The 26,788-nt window shown below is 43.7% G+C and overlaps 2 protein-coding genes across 26 annotated transcripts in view; one reads left to right on the plus strand and one right to left on the minus strand.

Annotated features, from left to right (window-relative positions):
• Positions 1–608: 608 nt before the first annotated feature.
• Ndufb3 (NADH:ubiquinone oxidoreductase subunit B3) lies at positions 609–6,607 on the minus strand. 4 transcript variants are annotated; one of them, XM_050159350.1, is made up of 3 exons: positions 6,411–6,607; positions 3,524–3,677; positions 609–1,032 (listed from the first exon to the last, which is right to left on the minus strand). In XM_050159350.1, the coding sequence occupies exons 2-3, from the start codon at positions 3,673–3,675 to the stop codon at positions 876–878; spliced, it is 309 nt and encodes a 102-aa protein (XP_050015307.1). In that variant the 5' UTR covers positions 3,676–3,677; positions 6,411–6,607; the 3' UTR covers positions 609–875. The 4 variants fall into 4 exon arrangements, with proteins under 4 accessions (XP_050015307.1, XP_050015306.1, XP_050015304.1 ...); XM_050159349.1 differs by having other exon boundaries at positions 6,427–6,606; XM_050159347.1 differs by having other exon boundaries at positions 6,395–6,603.
• Hycc2 (hyccin PI4KA lipid kinase complex subunit 2) overlaps positions 6,509–26,788 on the plus strand; it is a 48,912-nt gene continuing 28,632 nt past the window's right edge. For 19 of the 22 annotated variants that reach the window (XM_050159324.1, XM_050159326.1, XM_050159329.1 and 16 more), the window contains exons 1-4: positions 6,749–6,862; positions 19,341–19,437; positions 24,396–24,467; positions 25,239–25,340. In XM_050159324.1, the coding sequence (XP_050015281.1) occupies positions 24,417–24,467; positions 25,239–25,340 (153 nt within the window). In that variant the 5' untranslated portion in view covers positions 6,749–6,862; positions 19,341–19,437; positions 24,396–24,416. The other 3 variants (XM_050159331.1, XM_050159325.1, XM_050159346.1) reach the window with 3 other exon arrangements.

A 26,788-nucleotide genomic window follows, 5' to 3' on the forward strand; every position in this document is an offset into this window, starting at 1 on the left:
AGTCCCCTAAAATCTTTTTTAAAATGATTTTTTTTAAACGTGTAGGTGTTCTGCTGACATGTATGTCTGTGGATGTCTGGAGCCCAGAGAGGCCAGCAGAGGATGTCAAACCTCCTGGGACTGAAGTCACAGGTTGTGAGCAACCACGGGGTGCCGGGACTCAAACCCAGGTCCTCTGAAGAACAGCCAAAGATCTTAACTGCTGGGCCATCTCTCCAGTTTCTTATTCTTCCTCTTTTTTTTTTTTTTAAGATAGGGTTTCTCTGTAGCTTTGGAGCCTGTCCTAGAACTAGCTCTTGTAGACCAGGCTGGCCTCGAACTCACAGAGATCCGCCTGCCTCTGCTTCCCGAGTGCTGGGATTAAAGACTTGCACCACCACCCGGCCAGTTTTTTTTTTTTTATTGGTGTTGGTGGTGGTGGGGTTCTGCGCCTCTGTTATCTAAGCCCCAATGGACAGCTCCACACCTACACACATGCAGGCTCACTAGATTCAGTAGGTAACTCTTGGAATACATTTGTTAAGTTGAATTAGGTGGCTGCATGCAGAATGCACTGCCGCTGGTACCCCCAACACCCACCATTCCAAACAAAGTCCAATACACACATATGCGTGTACACATGCATATTTATTTATTTATTTATTGTGACAGCCTCACTATGTAGCTTAAGCTGACTTTGAATTCATGATCCTCCTGCCTCAGCTTTCCAAGAGCTGGAATTACAGGTACAAACATTACATTTTTCCTTCCAACTTTATTTAAGCATTACAAGACAAAACAAAGTTTTTCTTTACTTAACTAAGCCATTCTTTCTTAACTTAACTAAGCCAAGGACGCTAGAGAGAGAAGTCAGGAGATAAGCCCAGGTGCTGCCTTCAGTGATGCTTCTTATCACCATTCTGGGAGGCCAGGAAGTACTCAGCCCCTACTGCGACCACAAAGGCAGCAAACCCCCACTTGAACCCTTTGAACAGCACACTCATGAAGGAGATGTTCTCTGCGAAGCCGCCCATGTATCGCCAGGCCTCATTGCTGGAAGGGAGGAGAAAAATGACAATCACGTGCAATTCTCCGAGACAAAATACTGAAATGCTACATTAGTATCTTTTCGGTTTTTGTTTTGTTTTGTTTTTGTTTGTTTGTTTTGAGACAGAGTCTCATCATGCAGCCCTGGCTTCTTAGAACTCTATAGGCCAGCCTGGCTTCACAGTGATCTCCCTGCCTCTGTGTCCCAAGTGCTGGGATTAAAGGCCTGAGCCACTGTGCCCGGCATTGTTTTTGAAACAGGATCTCTCTATACAGGCCAAGCTGTGGCAATACTGCTCCAGTCTCCTGAGCTGTAAAGCTCCAGGCATGCACCACCACATCTGCTCCAAAGCTAGACTACTTAATAATGTAAGTCATAGTGGGAATATTTCTGGGCAGAGTAGAAGTAAGAATATATGACCAAGTTTCACATATAAAATATGAAGTTGACCTTCTGTTCAAAGTTGACTACTACCTACCCAACATTATTGTCATAAATACTAGGCATGCTGACGTCTAATCTATTTTGGCACAGAAGGATGCGCAGCTGGCATTATTACTCAAGGGCTCACAGCCTCAGCTTCAGGAGACTGAGCTCCTGCTCTGGTTGCTCTGACTGCTCTGAACAGAAAGCTGAGAGCTACAGGAAGAAATGTCTTCTTGTACAGACAATCTACAGGAAGAAATGTCTTCTTGTACAGACAATCTACAGGAAGAAATGTCTTCTTGTACAGACAATCTACAGGAAGAAATGTCTTCTTGTACAGACAATCTACAGGAAGAAATGTCTTCTTGTACAGACAATCTACAGGAAGAAATGTCTTCTTGTACAGACAATCTACAGGAAGAAATGTCTTCTTGTACAGACAATCTACAGGAAGAAATGTCTTCTTGTACAGACAATCTACAGGAAGAAATGTCTTCTTGTACAGACAATCTACAGGAAGAAATGTCTTCTTGTACAGACAATCTACAGGAAGAAATGTCTTCTTGTACAGACAATCTACAGGAAGAAATGTCTTCTTGTACAGACAATCTACAGGAAGAAATGTCTTCTTGTACAGACAATCTACAGGAAGAAATGTCTTCTTGTACAGACAATCTANATGGAAACAAATCAAACTAGTTTAGATGCCAGAACTACACAAAGACGTTAGAAGTAGCTCTGGCTGTGGAGCTCAGGAGCTAGATCAGGCTGGCCTGGAACTTGCAGAAATCCACCTGCCTGAGTGCTGGGATTAAAGGCGTGCGCCACCACACTGGGCCTGTTGCATGTTCTGAACAAAATCTTAGAAGATTAAAACCAGCAATGTACAAAACAAAAATAATTTATCACGAAGAAACAGGGCTCAGCCCAGAAAAGCAATATGGTTTAGTATCTGGAAGTTTGTACAGATAACTCAGCACATTAACAGAAAAGAGACGCTCTCAGGAGAGGGGTGTGCTAAGTCCTTCCAGTCCAGCCAGTGAGGAGGCTGAGGTCAGAATGCTGGCTGAACCAGCAGCAGGAACAAGCGGGACAATGGGGCGACTGACTTTACAACAGGAAGGAGAAGCTGAAGTGACGTCCAGACCTCCAGCCCAGCGCTCAGAGGCTGAAAGCCACGACTACTGTTCACATTAGCCCGAGGGACTTGGTGAGATCTGCTGCAAAGCCACCAGGGGAAAAAAACAAAAGAAGTTAAAATTCTTTGGTTTCTTTTTCCATGTTACCTATTGCAATCACGCAAGAATAAAGGGAAGTTTACAGTCTGAGAAAGACAAAGTGATGCTGTCTCTGTAGACAAAATGATCATTATTAAAAGAAAAAATTAAAAGACATTAAAAAAAAAGTTTACTAGGCCAGGACAGGCACCAAAGCTACAGAGAAACCCTGTCTGGGAAAAAAAAAAAAGTTTACTAGGGCAAAAATTTAGCTAAATAATAAATGGGATATAAAAAGTCAGTATGTGAAAATTAATTACAATCTTAATTGTCAATAACAGAGCTACAAATAGTGATTTAAAATAACACCTATGATAGTACCAGAAATATAAATAAATTCAACAAAATATTCAGGATATGTATAAAAAGGAAATAATGCTTGAAAATTCAAAAAGTCATAAATCACATGTGTTCTAAAAGATTCATCATTATAAAGGCATAAATTACCTCAAGACTGATGTGAGTTCAATAGACACATGGAAAAGATTCACACCGTAAGTTTTATGAAATAGTAAGATCCCAACTAAAGCTAAGAAGCCATTTTTCGCTGGGCACTTGGGGAGGCAGAGACAGGTGGATCTCTGTGAGTTCAAGGCCAGCCTGGTGTACAGAGTTCTAAGAGACAGAGACAGGGCTACACAGAGAAATCCAGTCTCAAAAGAAAAAACAAAAACAAAAACAAAACAAAAATAGAGCCATTTTCCCCAGGACCCACAGGGTGGAAGGAGAAGCCTCCGCCGAGTCGTCTCTCCCGGTACCCAGAGCAAGAAGGACACGCCTAGACTCATCTTACCGAGCCCACGGGTCCCTCAGCCCCCGGGCGGCCAGCTTCTTCTGCACTGTCTCTAGCGGTGTCCCTTCTATTTTCCACTGTGTGTGATCTGGAAGGACCAGTTTATCGTGACCATGCCCGTGCCCCTGCCCGTGTCCATGCCCAGCAGCCATGTCTACGGGAAAAAGAGAGAGCCAAAGTTGATGAGGATGTGTCAAGTGAAATGCTTTTAAAACGATAAATACCTGACAATTCTGAGTAGAGAGCTTTTATAAAAATATACTAGTTCTTCCAGGCCAGCCTGGTCTATAGTGAATTTCAGGACCGTCAGGGCTTTGTGTAGAGAGTCTCTGTCTCACAAAAACAAACAAACCCAACCAAAACAAAACAAAATAAAAACAACCAAACACTTTTTATAGATGAAGACAATGAGACTCTAAGCAGTAAGTCAGTGCTATAACTAGTCTCTCTCTCTCTGTCATCCATTTTTCAAGATGTGATTTCTCTGGAGCTTTTGTCCTGAAGCCAGGCTGGCCTTGAAGTTCCAGCGACCTATCTGCCTGCTCTGCCTCTGGAGTGTTGGGGTTACTGTTATTTCAAAATAGCCATAAATTAAACAAGAAAATCTCAAATGTTCAAAGAAAGAGTTTAAAATCATCTTTTTTTGAACCACTAATAGCTATAAAATGCAAGAAAACCCCTGAAGCTTTCTGGACTTCTATTGCCTCACAAAACAAGGATAAAAATCTACCTTCCAAGATTGGGAAATGCAATATTACCTAAGTAAACAAGATTGGGAAATGCAGAGAACACACTGTAGTGTGCCTTCCATGTTCACATCCAAGTGGTGAGACTATGACTGAGCACAACTGTTCTGGAAAAACCGTCATGACCCAGAAAATGGAACATTTGCTGGGTGTACGGGCACCCGCCTTCAATCCTTGCACTCGGGAAGCAGAGGCAGGTGAATTTCTTGAGTTCCAGGCCAGCCTGGAAAAACAAAATGTAAATAAACAACAAAAAGAACATTTGGATACCTATGGCCACCAATTCCTCTCCTGGATCTGTGCTGTCTTGTTAGGTAGCCACTAACCTCTGGAATGTGGCTATGCAGCTAAGGAACCTGGAATTTTAACTTTTTAAAAAGACCTTATTTGTGTGTGTGTGTGTGTGTGTGAGATGCATGTATGAGAGGGAGGCCAGAGAAGATATTGCATCCCCTAAATCTGAATAATAGGTGGTCATGAGCTGTCTGGTGTGGGTACTAGGAACTAAACTCAGGTCCCCTGGGAGAGGACCAAGTACCAAAGCAAATTCATTTATAAGAAAATACTAAAGTGTCTTTGGAATTATCTGGTGTATGAATATACTTTTCAACCTTATAAAATACAAGCACAGACCAAGTATTTATATTTATGTAAATAATATGGATATACTGTATACATAACATACAAAAAATTTTAAGACAGTATGAAATGTAGAACAGTTCATTAGTAATACAGAGTGTTTATATGTGTGTCCGTGTGCGTGAATACATATATATATATATATCCCCAAGACAGGGTTTTGCTGTGTAGCCCTGGCTGTACTGGAACTCAATCTGTAGACCAGGCTGGTATTGAACTCAGAAATTCACCTGCCCCTGCCTCCCAAGAGCTACGATTAAAGGCGTGTGCTACCATGCTTGGTTTCAGAATATATCTTTAAATGAGACTACATTTAATATATTAGATGACTTTTTTTCTTACTTTTAGCATCCACTAGAAAATTTAATACTACATGCATGGCTTCCATTACGTTCCTATTGGACATTGCTACTTGAGAGAAATTTCTGTATGTATATGACAAGGAATATGTTTTATCAGACTTTTTTCAGAACGAACCACACATAACTTTATCAATGAGGTAGGCGCCACCCCATCTTACAGGAACACTGTTTTATTTACCTAACTCAGTCTGACCACATATGAATACTTGATATGTATTCAGGGATGACTTTGAACTTTCAATTCTTCTGTCTCTCTCTCCCAAGTGCTACAAGTACAGTCCTGTGCATATGCCTGACTCCTCTTTTCAAAGGAATCTTTATTTAAAGCCTCATTGATTTGTGTGTGCACGCGTCCACATAAAGGTCAGTGGACACCTTAAAGGAACCGGTTCTCTCACACCACGGGAAAGGTGAGTTACACTGTACTGAGCACTCGACGGCGGGAAATCATTTCCCTTGCAGGATCGCTCATGTAAGGACAGTAAAGAAATAAACTCAACAAAGACCAAACGTGTAATTATGGAAAACTGAAACGCTACCTGCTTATGTCAGAAGCCAACTTAGAGGTCAGGTGATGATCTACCTCCACCCAAGGTGGCTTGTTCTAATACAGGACGTGTTGGCTGACTTGCCCTACGGGATGCTTCTTCCACTCCGTGTAATTTCACAGGGCTTTCACGTATATAACTGAAATTTCCCTCATCCAAATACTGAGATGACCATAAAAATATAAGAAAAGCCGACTGAAATGTTATTACTTTGGCACCCAATCCGTAACCGTAGGAATATGCAATGGACGTGATTTTGTGAGGCATCTGGTGGAATTTTTCTAGGTTAAGCATTTTCGGATCGGGGACTGTTCTTTACCCGCCCCCCCCCCCCAAAAAAAATCCAGAAGGCGAGGAGGAAACTGCGGGTGACAGCGGCGGGAGTGGAGGTCGGGTGTCTGGGGTTGAAGCGCTATAATAACCATCGGGGCCTCCTCCATCCGCCTCCGCTCAGCTCGGCCGCACTCGGCCGCAGCGCTCCCCTCCTCCCGGTTCCTCTCATCACTTCTGCACTCCCCCTGGACCCAGTTTGGATAATTCCTAACCCAGAGGTCACCCACCAGCTCCCTAAATTACCTGACAGCAATCTGACCTCTCAGGACACTCACTATTCAACCTTCCAGACGGAGCCAACCGGAAACGGACGTTGTCGACGAGCGTTCCTCACCGCAGGAAAGCGGAGGAGTCGATAAGCGTTCCTACCACGGCGCAAGGCTCCCAGACGAGGGAGAAAGACGACGGCGTAAGAAAAACTGGACATCGAGACCGTTTGCCACACCCTGCAGCCAGCATCCGACTGAGCTCGGGGACGCTGAGGAGACGGGTAAGAAAAGCGCGTTTTCCTTGTTCCCGGGCGGACTCTTTTAGGCGGCGCACCGGAGGGCGGGCCGAGGCGGCGGCGCGGCCAATGGGAACGGCTGTTATTGAGCGCGCCGGCCCACTCAATGAGAGGGCCGGTTGTTGTGCTGCAGTTGGCAGGCTGCTGCGGGAGGCGGTGGCGGTGGCGGTGGCGGTGGGAAGTCCTAGGCTGCTGCGGGGTGACAGGTAGGTGGGGGACGCGTACGGTGCCGGGGGAGGAGGTGTCAACTCCGGCTGCGGTCGCGGGAGCCGGCGGGGGGCGGATCCCGAGCTCTGCACACCCGGTAGCCAGCCCGGGAGGGTCGTGAGGAGGAGGCGGCTTGGGGCTCAGTGAGTGTCGTGGGGGCGACTTGGGGGGCCTAGAGAGGGCGACGAGGGTGTGGGTGGGGAAGGAGGCAGGAGCAGGGCGCGGGCGGTGAGGGCTGAAGGGATTTCTTGCAGGAAGCCTCAGGCTAGAGAAGGACGCGGCGTTTGCAGACACCTGAGTGAAATCCTCGGGGTTGTTGTCAGGGTGCGGAGGAGGAAGAGGTTTCTTGGTGGTCGGAGCTACAAACTAGCGGCTGGTACATTATGTAACCCCTGGCAGTTATTTTTTTCTCCCCCCCGAAAAACTCGAACGAGCGTCATGGAAGAGGAGCTCTTGCAAGCCGTTGATAGACGTGATCACTTTCTTGTTGTCGCTGGCTCCCGTGTTTTCCTACCCAGGCAGGCTCTGGAGGAGGAGGACAGCGTGAAGGCAGGAGTAGTCACGAAGCGCTTATCCCAAATAAGGACTTGGCTTGAGACACGACACGACGTTTAAGCTCGAGATGGGCGAAATGTTTTGTAGTACACGCATTGGCTGCTTTGCAGCGCAGGAACAGATAGAGTGTTTAACCTCCAGCAAAGTGGAGAGCCTTCTAAATCCAGAGAGGAAGGTAAACTCGGATTAGAAAACGGACAGTAAGTTAGTTGGTCGACAACTTGCCCCCCATATATGGATGCTAAGGATGGTGAAAATAAGACGGTACTCTAAACAGGGGAGAGCCACCTTTTGAGTGATTTGCTTCGTTAAGTCTGAGGAACTAGTTGTGAGTTGTAAATTCACGGTCTGAATGGTGGGATACAGTACCAAAACAAACTCCCTCTCAGCGTGTGTTGTGGAAGGGCTTTTGCTTGTATAGCTCATTGGAAAACTCGTCTGAGAAGACTGGGATACAATTTTAAAAGCAGCGCTATAAATTGCTGAAGGGTAGGCTCTTGACATGCCTTCAAGTCAGAAGGTGAGGATTAGCATAGTATTGGGAAGTGTCTCTTCCTTCTGGGCTTGTTTTTGAACTACATGTTTAGGACAACTTTCTAAGATCTGATCCCCCCCCCCCCTACTCTTGGTCATTTGTGTTCGTACATATAAAATTAGAATTTTTGTTTTTTCTCTCTCAGAATACCTTCTGAAAAGAAATGGTGACTAGGATTTGTTTTGAAATGTCCGGTGAACTGAGGGATTTGTTAGCGCCTTAAATACAGTTTAAAATGATGCTGGTGTTTCATTCCTCGTCTTATCTTTTTACAAGAATGATGTTACCTTGGCCCCGAAGAAAACACATTTTTGCTTTAGGTGAAATACTCTCCTGCTTTCAATACCTGTGAACAAATTTTTGCCTTTAGGTGGGTTGATTTAAGAGTGTATGTGTCTCTGTGTTTCTCTTATGTAACCAGCCTACTCTAGCTAAGAGAACTAATGGCTGATTTCTAGTGGCCAGTAGGTGTCATTGTAGACTGCCGTAAGTCGAACAGGCAGTAGGGAATTACCAAATAGTTTAAAAAACACTATCCCAAATTATCATTTACTAGAATCTGGAAGGTTATAAATCATAGAGATTTTGTTTTCTGAAATATTTCTATGTCAAAGCCATTGGTAAATAAATTGAAACATTGGTTGTAAGGAAATATTAGTGCTTGCTTCAAAATGGATCTTGAAAAATTTGTTTTTTTTTTTAATATAACCCTTAAGCTGCCCCCCCCCCCCCAGTCTCACTCTGTAGACGAGGCTGGCGTTGAACTCACAAAGATCCATCCAACTCTGCCTTCCAAGTACAGGGGTTAAAGGCGTGCACCACCACAGCCAGGCCCACAAGCTGTCCTAGTGGACAGTATGGGTTTGTTTCATTGTTAGTACACAGCTTTGACATCTTCTTGTAGTGTAGAGGTTCTAAAATAATCTTCAGCCTGACCGAGAGTTATTATAGAAAAGTACTAAATAATTAAAAACTAAATAATATGATAAAATATGGGAAGAAGTTTTCAACCCAGTTGTATTGTCAACACAACAAGACAGTATTTTGCTGCTCTTTTAATGCCAGGACAACAGCATTGTTTCCTCTTACATCTTTACCTGGCTAGTAGACCGTTTACTTTTCCCATGACAGGCATGGAATACTTCTCGGTGTCTAAAATGTAAAATCTGTGAAAACCGTTTACACTGACTGTTGATACAGTCCTTTGCTGTCAGCCATCTGATGGGCCCCCTTTCTAGCTCTGTTCCTATGCTCGCTATTAATACAGTACTTCCAGAAAGGAGGGAGGCTTAGGGACCGGTGAGCTGGCCGGGCAAGTATAGCCCCTGCCATGCAGGCGTGAGGACTAGAGTTTGGGTCTCCAGGACCCACATAAATGCCAGACGGGCGTTGGTGGCCAGTTCATAATTCCGGCACTTGGGGGGCAGAGACAGAATCCCCAGTGCAGCTGGCCAGCTGGTCTAGTCAGACTGGCATGCTCTGGGCTCAGCTGAGCGTGCTGCAGTGCACATGAAGTGGAGCGTGGATGAAGAAGCCGCTGGTGTCAGACTCTGCCTTCACATGCGTTCTCATCTGCACATATGTGCGCCCACACATACATGAACACAGCACACATACAGGAGTCGGACCTACTTTGAGAATCCTCTATGAAGATAGCGATATCTCAAAATATCCAGGAGGTTTTTTAGTTTTTAAAAAAGGGGACACGCATATGTTGTATCTGCGCTTCCCTTTAGAGTCTTAGTGCAGGGAGGGTATGAAGGAAGGAGATGACTGATTTCGTTTATATCTGGCCTTCACTTTAGAGTCTGATCCAATTCAGCTTCTGTCACACAGTGCTGCGAACCAGTAGCAGCAGTGTTAACTGTGAGCCAGCTGCCAAATCTGCCAGCATTTTATAGTTCAATAAACTGTTTCCATTTCATGTCGTAGTTAGGGCAGCTTTTCTAGCCAGAAGCTGAAGTCGCCGAAACTAAGGATGTGCTGACTGTTTTGGGCTGAGTTAGTTTTCACTTGGCACGTCACTGCTTTCCACAAGCCAAGCTGTTTTCTTTCACAAGCTGGCCCTATATGAATTAGTTTGCACAGATGCCTCCTCACCTTGTTTCCTGATGTGTCAGAAAGCTGTACTGTCCTTGACTAAACTTGAGAAATAACCTGCTGGTGGCAGTGCAGCCTTTAATCCAGGCCCTGGGAGGCGGCAGCAGCAGGTGGATTGAGTTTAGAGGCCAGCCTGGTCTACAGAGCGAGTTCTGGGGCAGCCACGGCTACACAGAGAAACCTAAAAAAAAAAAAAGTAAATTTAATTAAAAAAAGAATTGCAAGTTTACTTGATTAAACAGTTTTCAGTGAAACTTTGATGTAATTATGTGGATTGATATATGAACAGGTGTTTGCTCAATAATAGGTAGTAAACTTAGAATTGCAAATCTTTTGACCCTAACATGGGTTAAGTTTAGAAATTCATGGACTTTAGACCTAATGTTTAGGGGTTTGGCTGTTTGGAGACAAGTATGAAAAGAAGAAGTAAATGGGAATATATGAAGTGGTATGGTTTAAGTATTCATAAAATTATAATAATTTTTAGGTTTGAGGATTAACTGCCAAAATAACAGTCATAGAATATGGTAAAGGGCACTGACATTGGCTGGTAAAGATGGGTCACCAAATGGTCATTTTGTTACAGAGTCACTGTAGGCTTCAAAAAATTTAAATGTTAGTTTATCATACACCACATGGCTTTCTTTTTACTTTTTCCTAACCACCTGGCTGTATTTTCTCTTTTATCATCTTTTTAATGTACTGAAGCTAGAATCCTGATGGTATCTTTGATGTTTGCTTTTGCTCTGGGGTATTTTGAGATGGGGATCCACTAGTAATCCAAGCTGGATGATTTGCCTCTGCCTTCTGAATGGTGAGATTGCAAGCGTGCTTCATCCCTGGGAGGTCTTAAACCAGACATGGTAGTGTACACCTGTGATCCCAGAGCTTAACTGTATAGCAAGTCTGAGGTCATCCTAAGCTATATGAGACCCTGTCTGAAACACAGAAGACAAAACAACTGAGGTTTTATTTATATATTTCTTATCTAAGTAATCCTTGGTTCTTGGAAAAATGATTTGTTATTGTGTATGCACGCATGCTTTTGTGGAGATGCATGTGTGACCAGAGGACTTTGAGGTTCTCGTGTTCCCCTGTGAATTTTGGGGGATCAAACTCAGACTTGCACGACAAGCACTTTTTACCATGTGAGCCATCTCATCTCTGAGCTAGATATCCTTGGTTCTAGTGGCTTTTTATTTTTATCATTTACTTAGTTTTGTATTGAGTCAGGATCTCCTGTCCTGAATACTGGCCTTAAACTCCTGATACTGCCTCAGGAGCTGGAATTGCAGCTATGTGCCATCAAACCCAACAACTTTATCTATTTTGAAAAGTATTTCATTAGCCAGAAGGTAGTGGCACACACCTTTCATCCCAGCACTTGGGAGGCAGAGGCAGGAGGATCTCTGTGAGTTCAAACCAGCCTGCTCTACAGAGTAAGTTTCAGGACAGCCAGGGCTACATAGAGATACCCTGTCTCCTTATCTCAAAAAACAAGCAAACAAAAAGGTGCTTCATTTATTTAGTGTGTATGTGTGTCTGCCTGTGTGGCTCACATGTGTGGAGGTCAGAGGCCACCTCTTAATGTGTGGGTTTAGAGGTCAGCACCTTTACCCACTGAGCCATCTCACCCTCCTCATTTGTAGTTCAGTTGGCACATAGTTACAGACACTTATGGGGTACTATATGGTGTTTTACTTTGTACATACATTGGACAGCATACATTATGTAACGTTCAAATCAGGGTGACCTTTCTCAGCTCCTCCATTGTTTATCTTTTGTGTGTTTGTGGTGAGAAGATTCACACCTGAGCTGCTTTGAGATACAGATGACTGCGGTTCTCTGTGCCCCTCCCACTACAGCAGAGCATCAGAGTTTGTACCCTAACTCTGCTGACAGCACCCGTTAGCTAAACTCTGGTGACCACTGCTTCATTCTCTGTCTCTGTAGAAGAGCGAGGACATGTGATAGCTGACTTTCTGTAACTAACATTTAACATAACGTACAGTAGGTCTATGCATGTTGTTAAAATTTCATCCTTTAACTCAATATTATGTATGACCTATTTTCTTTGTTCATTCAGCAGTTGGTAGAACTTAAGCTGATTTTATTTTTTTGGCTCTTGTGAATAGTACTTCAGTAAACAAGGGAAACCATTGTCTCAATACAGATATACAGATTTTCATTCCTATCTCCAGTACAGCTGGTCTTTGTATCTTATAATGTTGTATGATGTAATCTTTTGTGTGGTCTGTGGAATAAGCCGCAGAGGGGCCAGGTTATTTTCCATTCCAGAGGCTAGGGATGTAGTTTGGTAGTAGAGCGTTAGCGTGTTCACTATGCGAACAGTGTGAACAAAAGACAAATCCGTAAGTGACATCACCCCCGAGCTTTGCTAAGACATCAAATAAGAGGCACAGTGGCTCAGTAGATAAAGGCTTTCACCGCGAAGCCTGTTGATCTGAGCCCAGTCCCCAACACCCACATCAGCGTGGACGGAGAGAAGCAGCTCCTGAAAGTTGTTCCCGTGTCCCCACACATACACGGTGGCATGTGTGGCCATGCACATGCCACACACAAATAGATCGTTGTAGAAGTGGTTTAAGATGCACGTGCAAAAGACACTGAGTGTAAAGCATGAAGGATTTGCTCATTATGGATTATAGAAATGGGATAATGAGAATCAGCCTTAATTTCTGCTATAAATCTGAGTCAGTTTCTCTCCTTTTCAAGAAGAATTAGTACAACTTTTGAACATCTTTTCAATAAAATGTTTTATTTCCTAATTCTGATTTTCATGCAGTTTGTTTTTCTGGTAACAGTTTTGTTACTTTTCTGCACTATAACCTGTGGTGTTGGCAAGAGACTGCAGTGCTGTAGCATAGTGGTCGTCAGTGAACGTGCTCTGCTCCAGAGAAGCTGGAGTTTAATAATAGGATTTATAAACTTTTTTGTTTTTGTGTTTTGTTTGTTTTTTGAAACATAGTTTCTCAGTAGCTTTAGAACCTGTCCTGGAATTCACTCTGTAGACCAGGTTGGCCTCAAACTCACAGAGATCCACCTGCCTCTGCCTCTCAAGTGCTGGGGTTAAAGGTGTGCGCCACCACCACCTGACAGGATAAGTTTCTGACAAGAAGATTACTGAGTTTTAAGATCTATTGGGAATGGCTATCACTATGCCTTTGTCTACCACATCAGTTTTTACAAGGTGTAAGAGGGAGAGGAGGAGGAGACCTTTAGGAGGGGTGTTAGTAAATGGAGTGCAAGGAGCTTTTCCATGTTCTAAGGCAGAAGAAAAAGGCTGTTCCCAAACCCAAGAGGAGGGGGTCCTAAGAGTCACTCTCATGTGTTTTATATGCTACCAACATTTGTCCTCTGATTTGGGACCCGCGTATCAGCTGGTCTTAGATGCCCCTTTCCTGAAGAATGTGTACTGATGCACCACCTGGTATAAGTATCCTCGTCCAAGAGGCTCAAGAGATGGCTTTAGCACATAGTTCATCTCTGAAGTGTGTTTGTCAGTGTTATCCAGAACAACCGCCAAGAAAGGATGCTTGCATCTCATATGAGATTGGTTAGAAGGCTCATATGACGAGTTAACCCGTCTCAAAACTGCAAGGTAGTTAGTTGGTAAGAGGTGCAACAGAGTTAGTGGTGTAGCTCCTTTCCGTGTCCAGATGCTTGAAAGCCAGAGATGATGTAGTTAGCTTACCCCAGGAAGGGCAGAGGATGTCCTGGGGAAGGCGTGCGTGGGCAGGAAGAGCCCTCCTGTTTGGAAGGGTTAGCACTGTTCTGTTTGGGCCTTCGGCAGATTGTGTGACCCCCACCCCAGTAAAGGGTATCTATGTCTCTCAGTCTGCAGATAGTTGACTGTCATCCGTAGTATCCTCAAATAGCACCTAGGATGATGTTTATCTAAATACATAGGTAAATGGGATAAGAGGTAGTTTTATCCAGGGTGGGACACAAATATATCATACACAGTAATGAATACAAACAATGATATTTTAATGTCTCTAATAACTATTAACTTGACAATGAAAATAGCTGTAATTTCTATTAGTATCCAAATCACTAAATCTTTGTGCCCGCATGTACATTCGTAATCTAGTGAGAGTGTAAGTCCTAGTTATAGACTAATAAAAGACTTAGAACTTTGTTCTTCTTGAAGGGTTATGAATTCTGTTCACATCCCTGGCCTAGGTTGACAGCCTGTTGGGGTGGGAGGGGAAGGCTGCGTAGACGGAGGGAAAAGTGTGTGAGAGTTAAGAGCTGGACAGTTACAGTTAGCACATAGTTCGGGGTATCGCCAAGAGGAGAGTAGCTGAAGACAGTAATGCTTGGAGAAGTGAGACAGCCTGGGTTCTCATGGACGTGCAGATCAGTATGGGTGACGGAGTGCTGAGTGTGGGTGCATGCCTGTCGTTCCTGCAGTCAGGCTGCTCCTCTTAGGCTGCATGTGGGGTGCGTGCCTGTCGTTCCTGCAGTCAGGCCGCTCCTCTTAGGCTGCATGTGGGGTGCGTGCCTGTCATTCCTGCACTCAGGCCGGAGGATTGATTACAAGTTCAGTGCCAGCCTGCCTTGCCTAACAAGACCTGTTTCCAGAAAGAGGGAGGAGGGAAGGAAGGGAGGGAGGGAGAAAAGGAGGGATGGAAAGAAGGGTTGGAACTCAGTGTTTAATTTATGTCTCAATCCCTGCTAACAGGGCCATTTGCTCTAAGTCTAGTGAGTAAGCACTAATTCAAAAAACCACTTAGGGGCTGGAGAGATGGCTCAGAGGTTAAGAGCTTTGCCTGCTCTTCCAAAGGTCCTGAGTTCAATTCCCAGCAACCACCTGGTGGCTCACAACCATCTGTAATGGGGTCTGGTGCCCTCTTCTGGCCTGCAAGAATACACACAGACAAAATATTGTATACATAATAATTAATTAATTAAATAATAAAAAACACTTAGCCAATCCATTACATCCATATCTGGTCCCCTCTCTTTTAGGTCTTTTTATGTCTTAGACGTCATGTAAAGCTGAGCCTACTGAGGTATTTCCCTTTCCTTCTCCTAGCGGGATGCTTCTTTGTTGTAGAAATGCCAGTTTATTATATGAAACCACATGGAAACCAAAATCAATTTTTTTCTTTTCTTTGTGTTGTAGGGAATTTTACAAGGCCACAGAATAAGGTGGAGGTGACATTTTGTAGGAGTAAAAGCCTTAGATCTAGAACCATTTCTTTCCTCTTACTTGGCTTTTGTGGCCGGCTGCAGTCTCATTGTATAACTGCTCCAGTCAAAGTTAGCAGTAATGTGGCCACAGTAGTTACAATCTTCAGATAATAGCTGGGCTCTGTTTGTCCTTTAAAGAAAAAGGTGTATTTATTGCCTTGTAAAATCTCTGTGACCTTAAAAATTTGGGTGATACAGAGAGCTGTCTTCACGTGGTGATTGGCAGAGCATCCCTCGCACTCTATCAGGGATGCTTCGGGAAGAAGCGGGTATGCTAGACACTGCTTTCTGTCGTGAAATGGTTTGTGGAACTCGTTTTTACTTTTTGATTCAAAGAAGTCATTAAGCCAGGTGGTGGTGTCTTTAATCCCAGCAGGTGGATCTCTGTGAGTTCAAGGCCAGCCTGATCTACGGAGTGAGTCTAAGACAATCTCCAAAACTACACAGAGAAAGCCTGTCTCTAAAAATTTTAGAAAGTCATTAAATCATGTCTAACTAGAAGATAGAGAAGTGGAGGTCCTCTCTTGCACAGTGAGGACCAAAGGACCCAGGTTCAGTTCCCAGCACCCATGTGGCAGCTCACAGCTGTCTGTAACTCTAGTTACAAAGGGACTCTGCTGCTTTCTTCTGGCCTCTGCTGGCTCCACAGACATGGGCAAAATGCTTATACACTTAAAAAAGAAAAATAATAAATCTAAGACCTCATTATAGGAAAGAAATTCATTAAAAGATATTGTAAGGGATTTTCAGATTTCATTAGCTATTTTCTTAATTTGTTGTTATAGACTTTAAACATAAATGCTTCATATACATTTAATTATATTTAAAGTTAGAAAATGTACACCAAAACTTTTCTTATACTGTTTATTTGAGTTGATAGTAAACATTGTTAGAAGGGGAGAAATGTGTTGGTGCTGAGATGCCTGCTCCTGTTTCACTCCCTCGATTCTTGTTGTTTGATTTGTTTTTTGAAATGGCCGCATGATGTACCCCAGACAGACTTTTTTTAGACTGAGCATCTTCCTGTCTCAGCCTCAAGTACACTCAGTCTCCTCTATTAAGTTTCCTCCTTTCTCTTTTTGAGATCGTTTGAGAAGAATTACGGTCAGGGTCTTGAAGAAATGTATGTATGCCCATGTTCATTTCAACATCATTCATAATACCTAAAACTTGGAAGCGGTCCAAGGCCCATTAACAGATGAATTGACTAGAAGAACATAAAATGCCCAATGCGTACCCTGGAATAAGGTCCAGCCTTAACAAGGAAGGACAGTCTGAAGTGTTCTTGAACAGATATGGAGTTTGGAGATGTTATAGTAGGAGACATTAGCTAGTCACACAGAATCCTGACACTACTGTAGGAGGCGCTGAGAGTGCTCAAGACCAAGACTACAATAGGATGACTGGGGCAGAGACAACGGAGGAGTGTCACCCAGTGATCGTACAACCGTAGGGACGCATGTTAACAGCCCCAGACTGTACACTCAGATACGGTGGGAAATTTTATACATGTATCACCCTACAATACGAATGGAGGGGAAACACAAAGAGGAAAATGTCAGCTAGCTTACATAATTTTACCTTAGGAAAGCTTGTTTTGAATTGGGTCTGTTAACTAGGTAAGGATGGGAATTTTTGGAGGTTAAGATACAATCAAATCTACAGATTTTTAATCTTTTTGTTGCCCAAATATTTGTTCCATTTGTTGTCCCGTTACCTCAAGGAACTTCAATGTTTTTGAGAAAAAGAAAATGTCCCTTGTTTTCAACAATTGCCTCTGGGGAATGACTTTTGTTTGATGCCAAACAATGATAGAGCTTTGTAGGTGGCATCTTCCAGGAAATTAGATTTCTCCGGGAGTGAAGCCTTGAAGGCACTTTAACCCGCCCGTCCTCCAGCTGCTGTCCCTATGGTTTTCACTGATTGCTCTCAGAGCTGTTGTGGAGCGTGGGAATAGGGCAGATTAAAACTCTACAAAGCTCCCATGAGAGGGGGATATGGATGTGGTATGTGTGTGCACAGCATGTATGATTTGTATGGTCCTCACCTTCCACATTGTTCAAAGCAGGGTCTCTTGTTCAGTTTCTACTTCAGGCCCTTGAGCTTCCTAGGATTTTCCTGTCCCTACCACCCGTCTTTCTGTAGGAGTGTTGAAATTATAAGCACACTGCTGTCTGCTCTGCTGGAGTGGAGGTCCTGACTCTGAACTCTGGTCCCTACTGCCCGTCTTTCTGTAGGAGTGTTGAAATTATAAGCACACTGCTGTCTGCTCTGCTTGAGTGTGGAGGTCCTGACTCTGAACTCTGGTCCTTGGGCTCGTGCCCGATTCATTCAGCCATCTACACAGTGGCTTCTCTTGAGTACACACTTCCCGGTTTGCTTTATACTTCTGATTAATCCCCAGAGTTCGTGGAGAGCTTTAGTCTGCTTCATTGCTTGTATGGAGGGCAGGTTTTCTGAGGTCATCACTCTGCTGTCTTTACTGCCGTCACCTGTGATGCAGTTGTTGGCAGAGCTCCCTGGGTTCCCAGTGAAGACCTCCAGGTTTTCGTGTTAGAACGAGGAGTTGGGCAGCTAGTGCGTGTAGTAATAGAAGACAGCAGGCCAGTACTAAGGAGGGCGGTGCCCTTTGTGCGCCATCTGCATAGCACCCACAGGCTTGTTTGGTTCGCGCTTTGCTGTTTCCTGGCAGTCTTGGCTGGGGAGCTTTTCCAGCTCCCTCTCTTTCAGCCGGTTTCTTGATGTGCCAACCTCAGCCTTTGTGTAAGGTTCCCAACTCTGTCCTGTTTCTTGCCTTACTCGGCAGCAAGTGCCCTAACCCAGAGAATCATCTTGCTGATCCCTGGAATTTACTTTTGTGAATAGCATGGGGTTAAGGGTCACGGTACATTGTTTTGCATAGAGATCCCCTAGTCACCTAACATCCTTTTAAGACTCTTCTTTTCGGGGGCTGGAGAGATGGCTCAGAGGTTAAGAGCTTTGCCTGCTCTTCCAAAGGTCCTGAGTTCAATTCCCGGCAACCACATGGTGGCTCACAACCATCTGTAATGAGGTCTGGTGCCCTCTTCTGGCCTGCAGACATACACACTCAGACAGAATATTGTATGCATAATAAATAAATGAATATTAAAAAAGACTCTTCTTTTCCAATTGCATTGCAGTATTATCCTTGTTATAAGCCAATTAACAAGGCTGTTTGTAGACTCTGTTTTCTGTTTGTTATTTATTTAGTTTGGGAGTGGGGATGGGTGGCATGGTGAGGCTGGGTAGAGTCCATATTTCTGTAAGGATTTTAGATTTCTCTTGAGGTGAATCTCCAGCAATTTAAATAACCTACCCAACATCTTAAAGGTAATTAATGGAATACTTGATGCTAAAATTTGAGACTTTTTGTCTCCAAAATATTTTTTTCTTGGATATGATAAAGGTATACGCATATGGTAGTTATTGTAGGATGTTTTAGGGTCAACTGAGCTACAGTGAGCTGGTAAACATGCTGACTGCACAGGTGTCAAGGACCTGAGCTCGATGTAAAAAGCCATTTATGTGTGTGAGATCAGTGCTGCCTGTGTGTGATCTCAGTGCTGACGGGGAATGGTGTATCTCATGCTGGTCTGTTGGCAGGCTGGCCTCTGGAGAGTTCCATACTCAGTGCTGTGTGGAGAGGGGAGGTGGGAGCAATCAAGGCATAGACTCGGTGTCTTCCACACGGTCATGTGCAGTGCATGCAGCCTCATGCATGTGTACACGTGCACCATCAGCTCTGCAGACACACAAACGTAAACTGTTTTATGAGTGTGTCATTTATAACATTTGTGAAGGGACTGGAGAGATGGCTCAGAGGGTAAGAGCATTGCCTGCTCTTCCAAAGGTCCTGAGTTCAATTCCCAGCAACCACATGGTGGCTCACAACCATCTGTAAAGGGGTCTGGTGCCCTCTTCTGGCCTGCAGGCATATACACAGACAGAATATTGTATACATAATAAATACATAAATATTAAAAAACCATTTGTGAAATGTTCTTGAAAATATTCTCTTACTATTTTAATTTTTTATTTTTTTATAGAGTTGGAAAATATTTAACTCTCAACAAATGAATTCCACGCTTGAACTCAGCCGCATTCCTGTGCCACCTCCTCCTTTAGAAAACTGATCTAAGACAGGTAAAATTATGACCTTGACTTTTAAAAATGAAGAGTAAATTTCCCATATGATTAAACATGTTAGGAATGTTTGGTAATCTTTGGTGAGTAGCATTATTTATTATACAGTTTTACCTGAAATGATCACACCTTAACTACCTTTAAATTCAATTTTTGAATCATTTTAGCAATTGCATTTAACAAATGTATTGTCTGAATTTTACTTGTATTTAGTTAATTTATTGGGCACAGTTGTGCTATCAGGGTACATCTGGATCACTATTGTCTGAAGCGGCTTTTGTGACCATGGCTGTGTTCTTTTTCTGTTCTGTATGATCCGGGGAAATAACCACATGCAGCTTCTGAGTAGTCGACCTGTGGCTAGAGCAAATAATCCGCCTTTCCAGTGTTTATTAATGATGTGCAAAATGCATAAAATCAGACCCAGTGTTGTTTTCTTTGCCTGTAATTCCACTTGGGAGGATTCAGAGTTCAAAAGTCATTTTTAGCTAGACAGAGAGGGGACTGGAAGAGAAGAGAGAACCCACATAAATACTCATTCCCAAATCTGTTTTGCTTTAATCCAAGATCCTGCACACATCTCAACAGTTCCACAGTTTTCAGGGAAAACTCATGCCAAGTCAGGTCAGGAAGAGAACGGGGAATGAATCTACCCGGGAAGACAGTTGGAATTCAGGAATGCTGGCAGGGCTGTGTTAGTGAAAGCCTCACATTGACAGTGCTCAGAGTAGGGACAAGGAACAAGAAGAGTCGGAAAGACAGCGCCTGTGCTGCCTGGAGTCTGAGCCAGACCCAGCGTCCCGATGCAAAGCCAGCTTTATGACGTCTCAAGAGTGGCTGCAGGCAAGGGGGCTCAGTGCCACCAGCCTTACACCCCTGCCAGCTGTGAGTCAGCACAGACACAGGCTTGCCGTCCCAGAACCTAGCAGTCACGTGCTGCAGACTCGGGAGTGGGTGCTGTGAGGGAGTAGACACGCAGGGTTCGGAATCCAGCCTGGTTGAGGACCGGCAGTCCGGCAGTGTGTGTATTCCTTTACTGTCTCCCCCCGTGAGGACTAATGAGCTCATTGGGATGGTGTCCTGAGTTGCAGTTCTGTATCTGAATGAATCCACATCAGGAGGGCGGGATAACCAACATTAGGTTCTCTAGCATCACAGGAAGTACTGTTTTTATGGAGTACACAACAGGTTGTCTTATGAAGTGAAGTCATCAGTAAAGACAGTGAACTGTCCAAGGTACATTCGTCAGATCACAGACCCTCTTAGAAATCAGGGCCTCGGCCCCTTGCAGCTGGCAGGCCCCTGCTATGAAGTCTAGAGCACACAGATTCTGGGGAACAGAGGAGGAGATAAGTAGGCCCACCCTCCCCCTTGGAGCTACAAGGAAAATTCACCCAGGACCCAACCATTGTAGCACATAGGTCTGTCAGACTAAATCATGCTAAAACTTCTGATCATCCCTGAAAACCCTAGAAAGGTCAGGAAATCTCCTTTGTTCAGGGCATATATCTGAAGGCTGTCTTTCTCCTTCAGCTCCCCTACACATCCAAATCCCACTCCATCCTACCCTGTTGTAGGAAGGCTGCTTGCTTGTTCCATCTGCTCAGCCCTGAAATAACCACACAGAACCTTTATTAATTAAATCACTGCTTGGCTTATTAGCTCTAGCTTCTTACTGGCTAGCTCTTACATCTTAATTTAACCCAGTTCTATTAATCTGAGTATTGCCACGTGCCTGTGGTTTACCAGCAAGGTTCCAGCTTGTTCGTTCCCAACATCTCCTGACTCCGCCTTCTTTCTCCCACCTGCCTCTATTCTGTCCTGTCACAGGCTGAAGACAGTTTCTGTACTCACCAATGCTAGTCACAGCATGCAGAGGGGAACCCCAAATCGCCACCCCACATTTATCACCTCTCACTTTTCTACTCTACGCTGTCTTTCTTAATGAAGCTCCCTTCCATGTCTTTTAAAAATATATATTAATTTATTTCCTGGCAAGGGTGGGGCGCACATTATGTACTTATGTGACAGTCATAACACAACCTTAGGGAGTCAGTTCTCTTCCTTCCACCATGCGGGTCTTCAGGCTCGGCAGCAAATGCTTTTACCCACTTTACCGTAAACCTCTCTGGCACTCCCCCGGTGTTTGAAAGGAGGCTTCCCTGTGCTCCAAGGCCCTGCCAGTTGTCTCTGATATTCTGTCTCCTGATCACTCCTGACGGTAAGGTAGTGAGAATTCTCTCTGAATAAAACTAAAACTTAAACACCTTTTTATCATAGATACCACAATTATCCTCAAACAAGGAGTTTGAGGTGACAGAGAAGTAACTCTTCCTAACTTGTACATTGTATAGGCCAGAACACATCTGTTACCAGTCTGTGCTGGGTCATGCTAGGCAAGCACTCTAGCAATGGAGCCGCGTCCCGAGCCCTAGTTCTTTTTTCCTGAAGCAAGGATTCGCAGTTTTGCTTAGATCTCAGAACAGTCTCTGAATGTACAATCCATAGCCCCACCCACAAAAATAAGTAAGTAAATAACTGTAAGAGCCTTGTTTTCTATCTCTTACATCAGAATTGTATATTTGTAGCTTCCATTTATCAATATTTTAGTTTTTATTCATTGTAAGAAATTCCAAGTTGTAGCAAAGTAGATAGGATAATGAACTTTGTATTGTTTACTAAACAAAATGGCTGTCAACTTAAGGTCAGTCGTATTTTAATTATATTCAGTGCAAGGGGCTGGAGAGGTGACTACAAGGTTCAATGTGCACACCGCTCTTGCAGGGGGCCTGACTTTGGTTCCCGGCTCCCACATCTGGTGCTCACAGCCACCTGTAATTCCAGTCCCAGGGATCCGATGCCCTTTCTTGGCCTCCTAGGGTACATGTGCACACATGACACAGACACATCACGTGGATATATGTTTAAATATTTGCATCTGATTTGCTCTTCTGCTTTCCTCTGCCCCCTTTTTTTATATGTCTATATCAAAACATGGTCTCAGTGAGGCTGGTCTAGTTTGGTTTGGGTTGTTTTCATAAACACCATGACTAAAAGCAACCTGGGAAGGAAAGGTTTTATTTCATCTTAAACTTTATCATCATTGGGGGAAACAAGATAGGAATTCAAGGCAGGAGCTTGAAGCAGATACCAACAGAGGAAGCTGCTTCCTGGCCTGTGTGAAGTGTCTCACAGCTAGCTACTTTTCTCACACGTGCAAGGCCCACCTGAGTAGGGATGGTAACTACCTCCAACAGGGGCCTGAGATCTCCACCAGTTAACAGTCAAGAAAATGTCCCACAGACCATTTTGTCAGAAGCTTTTCTTCAGTTGAGGTTCCCTCCTGTGTGAATCGAGTTGACAACACAAAACACATTATACACAATGTCCTTAGCACCCAGTGTCTTAGGTAGGGTTTTATTGCTAAGAAGACACACTATCACCATGGCAACTCCTTTTCTTTTTTCCTGTTCTTTATTTCAGCACTTGATACAGTGCTCCATTGTACACATATTCTAAGGTCCTTGTGGAATCTTAAATCAGAGAATCTCGTATTTAGGGGAGTAGCAGCGAACAGTGTGGGGGAAATGTGGTTACGGTTCTCTCTCTCTCTCTCTCTCTCTCTCTCTCTCTCTCTCTCTCTCTCACACACACACACACACACACACACATCTACAAGTCGCTCTGATTAATCTTTTGAGTGGCATGCGGTGTGGCAAACACAGAAGCGCTCCTCTGCGCTCTCACAGACAGCTCCACGTCCTCTGGGTCTGTTCTTCATGTCCTGTTTTTCCTTACTCCTTCTTTTTGAGTGAAGAAAGCTTTGGGGTTTTGCTTTGTTTTCATTTGAAAGTTCAACGTGTCTCATTTTTATCAATTTAAATATGTTAGACTACCCTCACTGGCAAGCACTTAAGAGTTGAGCATATGTTTGTTTCCAAGCTTTTAAAAAATGTAAACTTTAATTAGATTTATAATTTACAGACTATTATTCAATTTGATTTTGCTAATAAGGCATTTTTTCATCTTAGAAAGTTTAGGAATCTGATTTATTTTGCATAATACATATATTGTTATCAGTTTTCCAGCTATAACTTGCTTTTTTGTTTGTTTGGTTGTTTGTTTTTCAAGACAGGGTTTCTCTGTAGCTTTGGAGCCTGTCCTGGAACTAGCTCTTGTAGACCAGGCTGGTCTTGAACTCACAGAGATCCGCCTGCCTCTGACTCCCGAGTGCTGGGATTAAAGGTGTGCGCCACAACCGCTCGGCTGCTTTTTCTCTTCTTTTTAAGATTTATGTATGTATGTATGTATGTGTGTGTATTTAGTGTGTTTAGAGTTATGTAGTACTCTGCGTGTTTGCCTGCAGGCCAGAAGAGGGCACCAGATCTCATTACAGATGGTTGTAAGCTTCTATGTGGGTGCTGGGAATTGAACTAGGGACCTCTAGAAGAGCAGGCAGTGCTCTCAGCCTCTGAGCCATCTCTCCACCTCCAACCCTTGCTCTTTCTAGACTTGATATTTATATTTTGTTACTAGGTTGGCTCTGTCGTGTGTAACTGTGCTTGTTTGTTTGTCTTCCATGGTGTTAATGGATTTCACTTGGCCACTGCAGTTTTCAGTTTGCTTTGTTGATACAGCGTCTTGCCCTGTAGCTCAGGCTTGTTCAGAACCTAAGCTGACCTCCACTTTGCAGTCCTCCTGCTTCAGCCTCTCTTTACTGAGACTGTAGATTTAAGAACACCTCCTTTGCCATGTTGAAGTGTGGAGAATGTGAAAGCAGGAAGACAATGGGTTCTGGTCTATCATTTAAAAGTAGGATTTATTTTTGAAAAATTTTAATTGCACTCCAAACCGAGTAGCAGCCTCTCTCTGAAATACAGCTGAGTGTCTTGGTTAGTGAGACGGATGCATTACAGACCTTTGGTAATCTCTGTAGGTAATACTGCCTTACATTTCAGATAACAGAAGACTAGAGAAAGATGCTGGGGTCCGAGCGAGCTGTGGTGGAAGAGTGGCTGTCGGAGTTCAAGGTAGCGTGTTCAGGGGTACCATGTCTAAGGGTACCATGTCTAAGGGTTACCGTGTCCAGGGTACCGTGTCCCAGGGGTACCGTGTCCAGGGTACTGTGTCCAGGGTACCGTGTCCAGGGTACCGTGTCCAGGGTACTGTGTCCCAGGGGTACCAAGTCCAGGGGTACCATGCCTAAGGGTACTGTGTCCAGGAGTACCGTGTCCAGGGTACCGTGTCCAGGGTACCGTGTCTAGGGTTAATGGCACTGATCTGCCCATCAGGGTCCCGCAGTGTGCTTCCAAGTGGAAGTTGCAGAGTGTGGAATTGTGCTTCTTTATTGGTGCTCCTTTCCAGTATAACTAATATGAATAAGGTCAAAAGAATTACGTAGAAATAAAAATAGTTGGATTAAAATATGTCCAGTAGATGACTGAAGTCTTCAAGTTTTAATGATAATATTTGTTTTCTGCTTTGATTTCTAGTGACTTAAAGTCAAATAGTTTTGGTAGAAAGCTATGTAATGTAGACTTACGAAGTGTGTTTTGTAAAAGCATGAGTGCAAGTAAGGAAATGTATCCTGCTCTCTTTTAGGCTCGATTACGTTACAGTGAAGATATGGGACTTGTAATCATTTTGTGGCTAAACAGTTATTTGTATGTTAATTACTTGATATTAATTATATTACTTTAAATTTTCTTATTTGACGCTTCTTTTATCAAGTAGCACCCATGTAAAAGAAACGTGTTTCCTAAATGTGAAATGCATTTTGCTGTTCCTTGGTTTCATCTTAGGCACTACCCGACACTCAGATCACCAGTTACGCAGCGACTCTACACCGGAAGAAGCCCCTTGTCCCGGCGCTCTATAAAGTCATTCAGGACTCGAACAATGAGGTAGGAAGCCTTTGAAACAGTAAACTCCAAATAGTAAGGTGAAGCTGTGTCCGGTTTCTCTCTCCCCGTGGGTCTGGAAAGCCGTTCTTCGCTCTCCCTCTGGTAGTTGCTTTGGCTTTCCCCGCCCCATCTTCTTACATTTGAAGATGCCTTGGTCTCTTTTCCTGGTTGGAGGTGGTGTGCTTTGGTTCTCAGCTGCAGTCACCCTCATCTCCATGATTGTGTATTTAATGTATAGTTTTTTGTGTGTGTTCTGGAGTGTTCCTTCTCTGGAAAACAAATCTTAACGGTATACGGATTCAGCCTTCTTTATTTTAATATCATTTACTTTTAATTTCTTAATACCGTAGAGATATTTACAAGCATTCTGATCAGCTGTGAACTGATAACACAAAATTATGCTGTTTATTAAGCTCTCCTGGAAGTTACCAGAGGAAGTGCTTTTGGGAACCTAAAGTGTGAAGATCCGTAACTTAGAATAACAGTTCACTGTGACTCACTCTGTGGTAGACGGTAGAGAGTGCAGCAGCCGCGTCTGTCTGTTAGCTTAGGCCAGATGCACACAGTGACAGGTAATTTATCCACTGGATTCATGTATGCTTTAACATGAAATGAAAGGAGCACACAGGAAAGTAGCTTCTTATCTTCCCAGATACAGCCTCCCAGAGTGCCTCTGCTGTGCACTGCAGCGAGCTGAAGAAGTCCCGGCAGGTAACCGTCTCTAACCGGCAGCCTAACTGAGAGTGCATCCCTATTTTGTCTTCTCACTAAACGCTTGCTTACTGACCTCCTCCTTCCCGTCCCCTGTGTTTGGACTGGCTCTCAGACTTGCAGCTGCTGCTTTTTCTCCTGCAATGTACTGCTGAACTGTTAAAACTTCAGACGCGGGCTGTGTGTGTCGGTGAGTAGGTCGGATACACACTCGGGCACACACATCTTTAGTCAGGAGTGTTTGAAATTTACTAAATAATGATGTGTACGCCCTGCCCCTCATCTTGCACTGCCTAACATTTAAGCTATACTTATTAAAAATTATTTGTTTTATGCATTTCTCTTTAGATTGTAAGCTCTTCATGGGCAGCGGTCGTATAGACTGTTTATCATGTATGTAATGAATATGTAGTAAATGTGTGCTTGGGATGTGGTTCAGGGGTTAAGTGTAAATAAAAGTAAATCTTGATCAGAAAACAATTAAATGCAAAATGATTCTAGTACTAAATCTTTAGATTCAGTACTCAAAGATATGAAGAGTGTTCTCATTTTTAAAAAAAACTTGAGACATTTTTAAAATTATTCAGACTATTGTATATTATTATGCTTTATAATAACACATGAGGCAAGGTCATGGGTCAAAATGGAAACCTCAGCTGGAGAAATCCAGGCTGGAGACTTGGCATTTGTTGTCATTATGAACCTGCAGAGGGGCTGGAGAGATGGCTCAGAGGTTA

The sequence above is a fragment of the Alexandromys fortis genome, unplaced genomic scaffold (assembly GCF_014885135.2).
Source record: "Alexandromys fortis isolate MF-2015 unplaced genomic scaffold, M_Fortis_MF-2015_v1.1 scaffold_65, whole genome shotgun sequence".
Classification (NCBI taxonomy): Eukaryota; Metazoa; Chordata; class Mammalia; order Rodentia; family Cricetidae; genus Alexandromys; species Alexandromys fortis.

Excerpts from the sequence above, each read along its gene's own strand:
- Ndufb3 (XM_050159350.1), bottom strand. The coding sequence starts at position 3,675 with ATGGCTGCTGGGCATGGACACGGGCAGGGGCACGGGCATGGTCACGAT. Across the intron at positions 1,033-3,523 it reads CTGAGGGACCCGTGGGCTCG|CAATGAGGCCTGGCGATACA; the intron begins GTAAGATGAGTC and ends CCTCCCTTCCAG.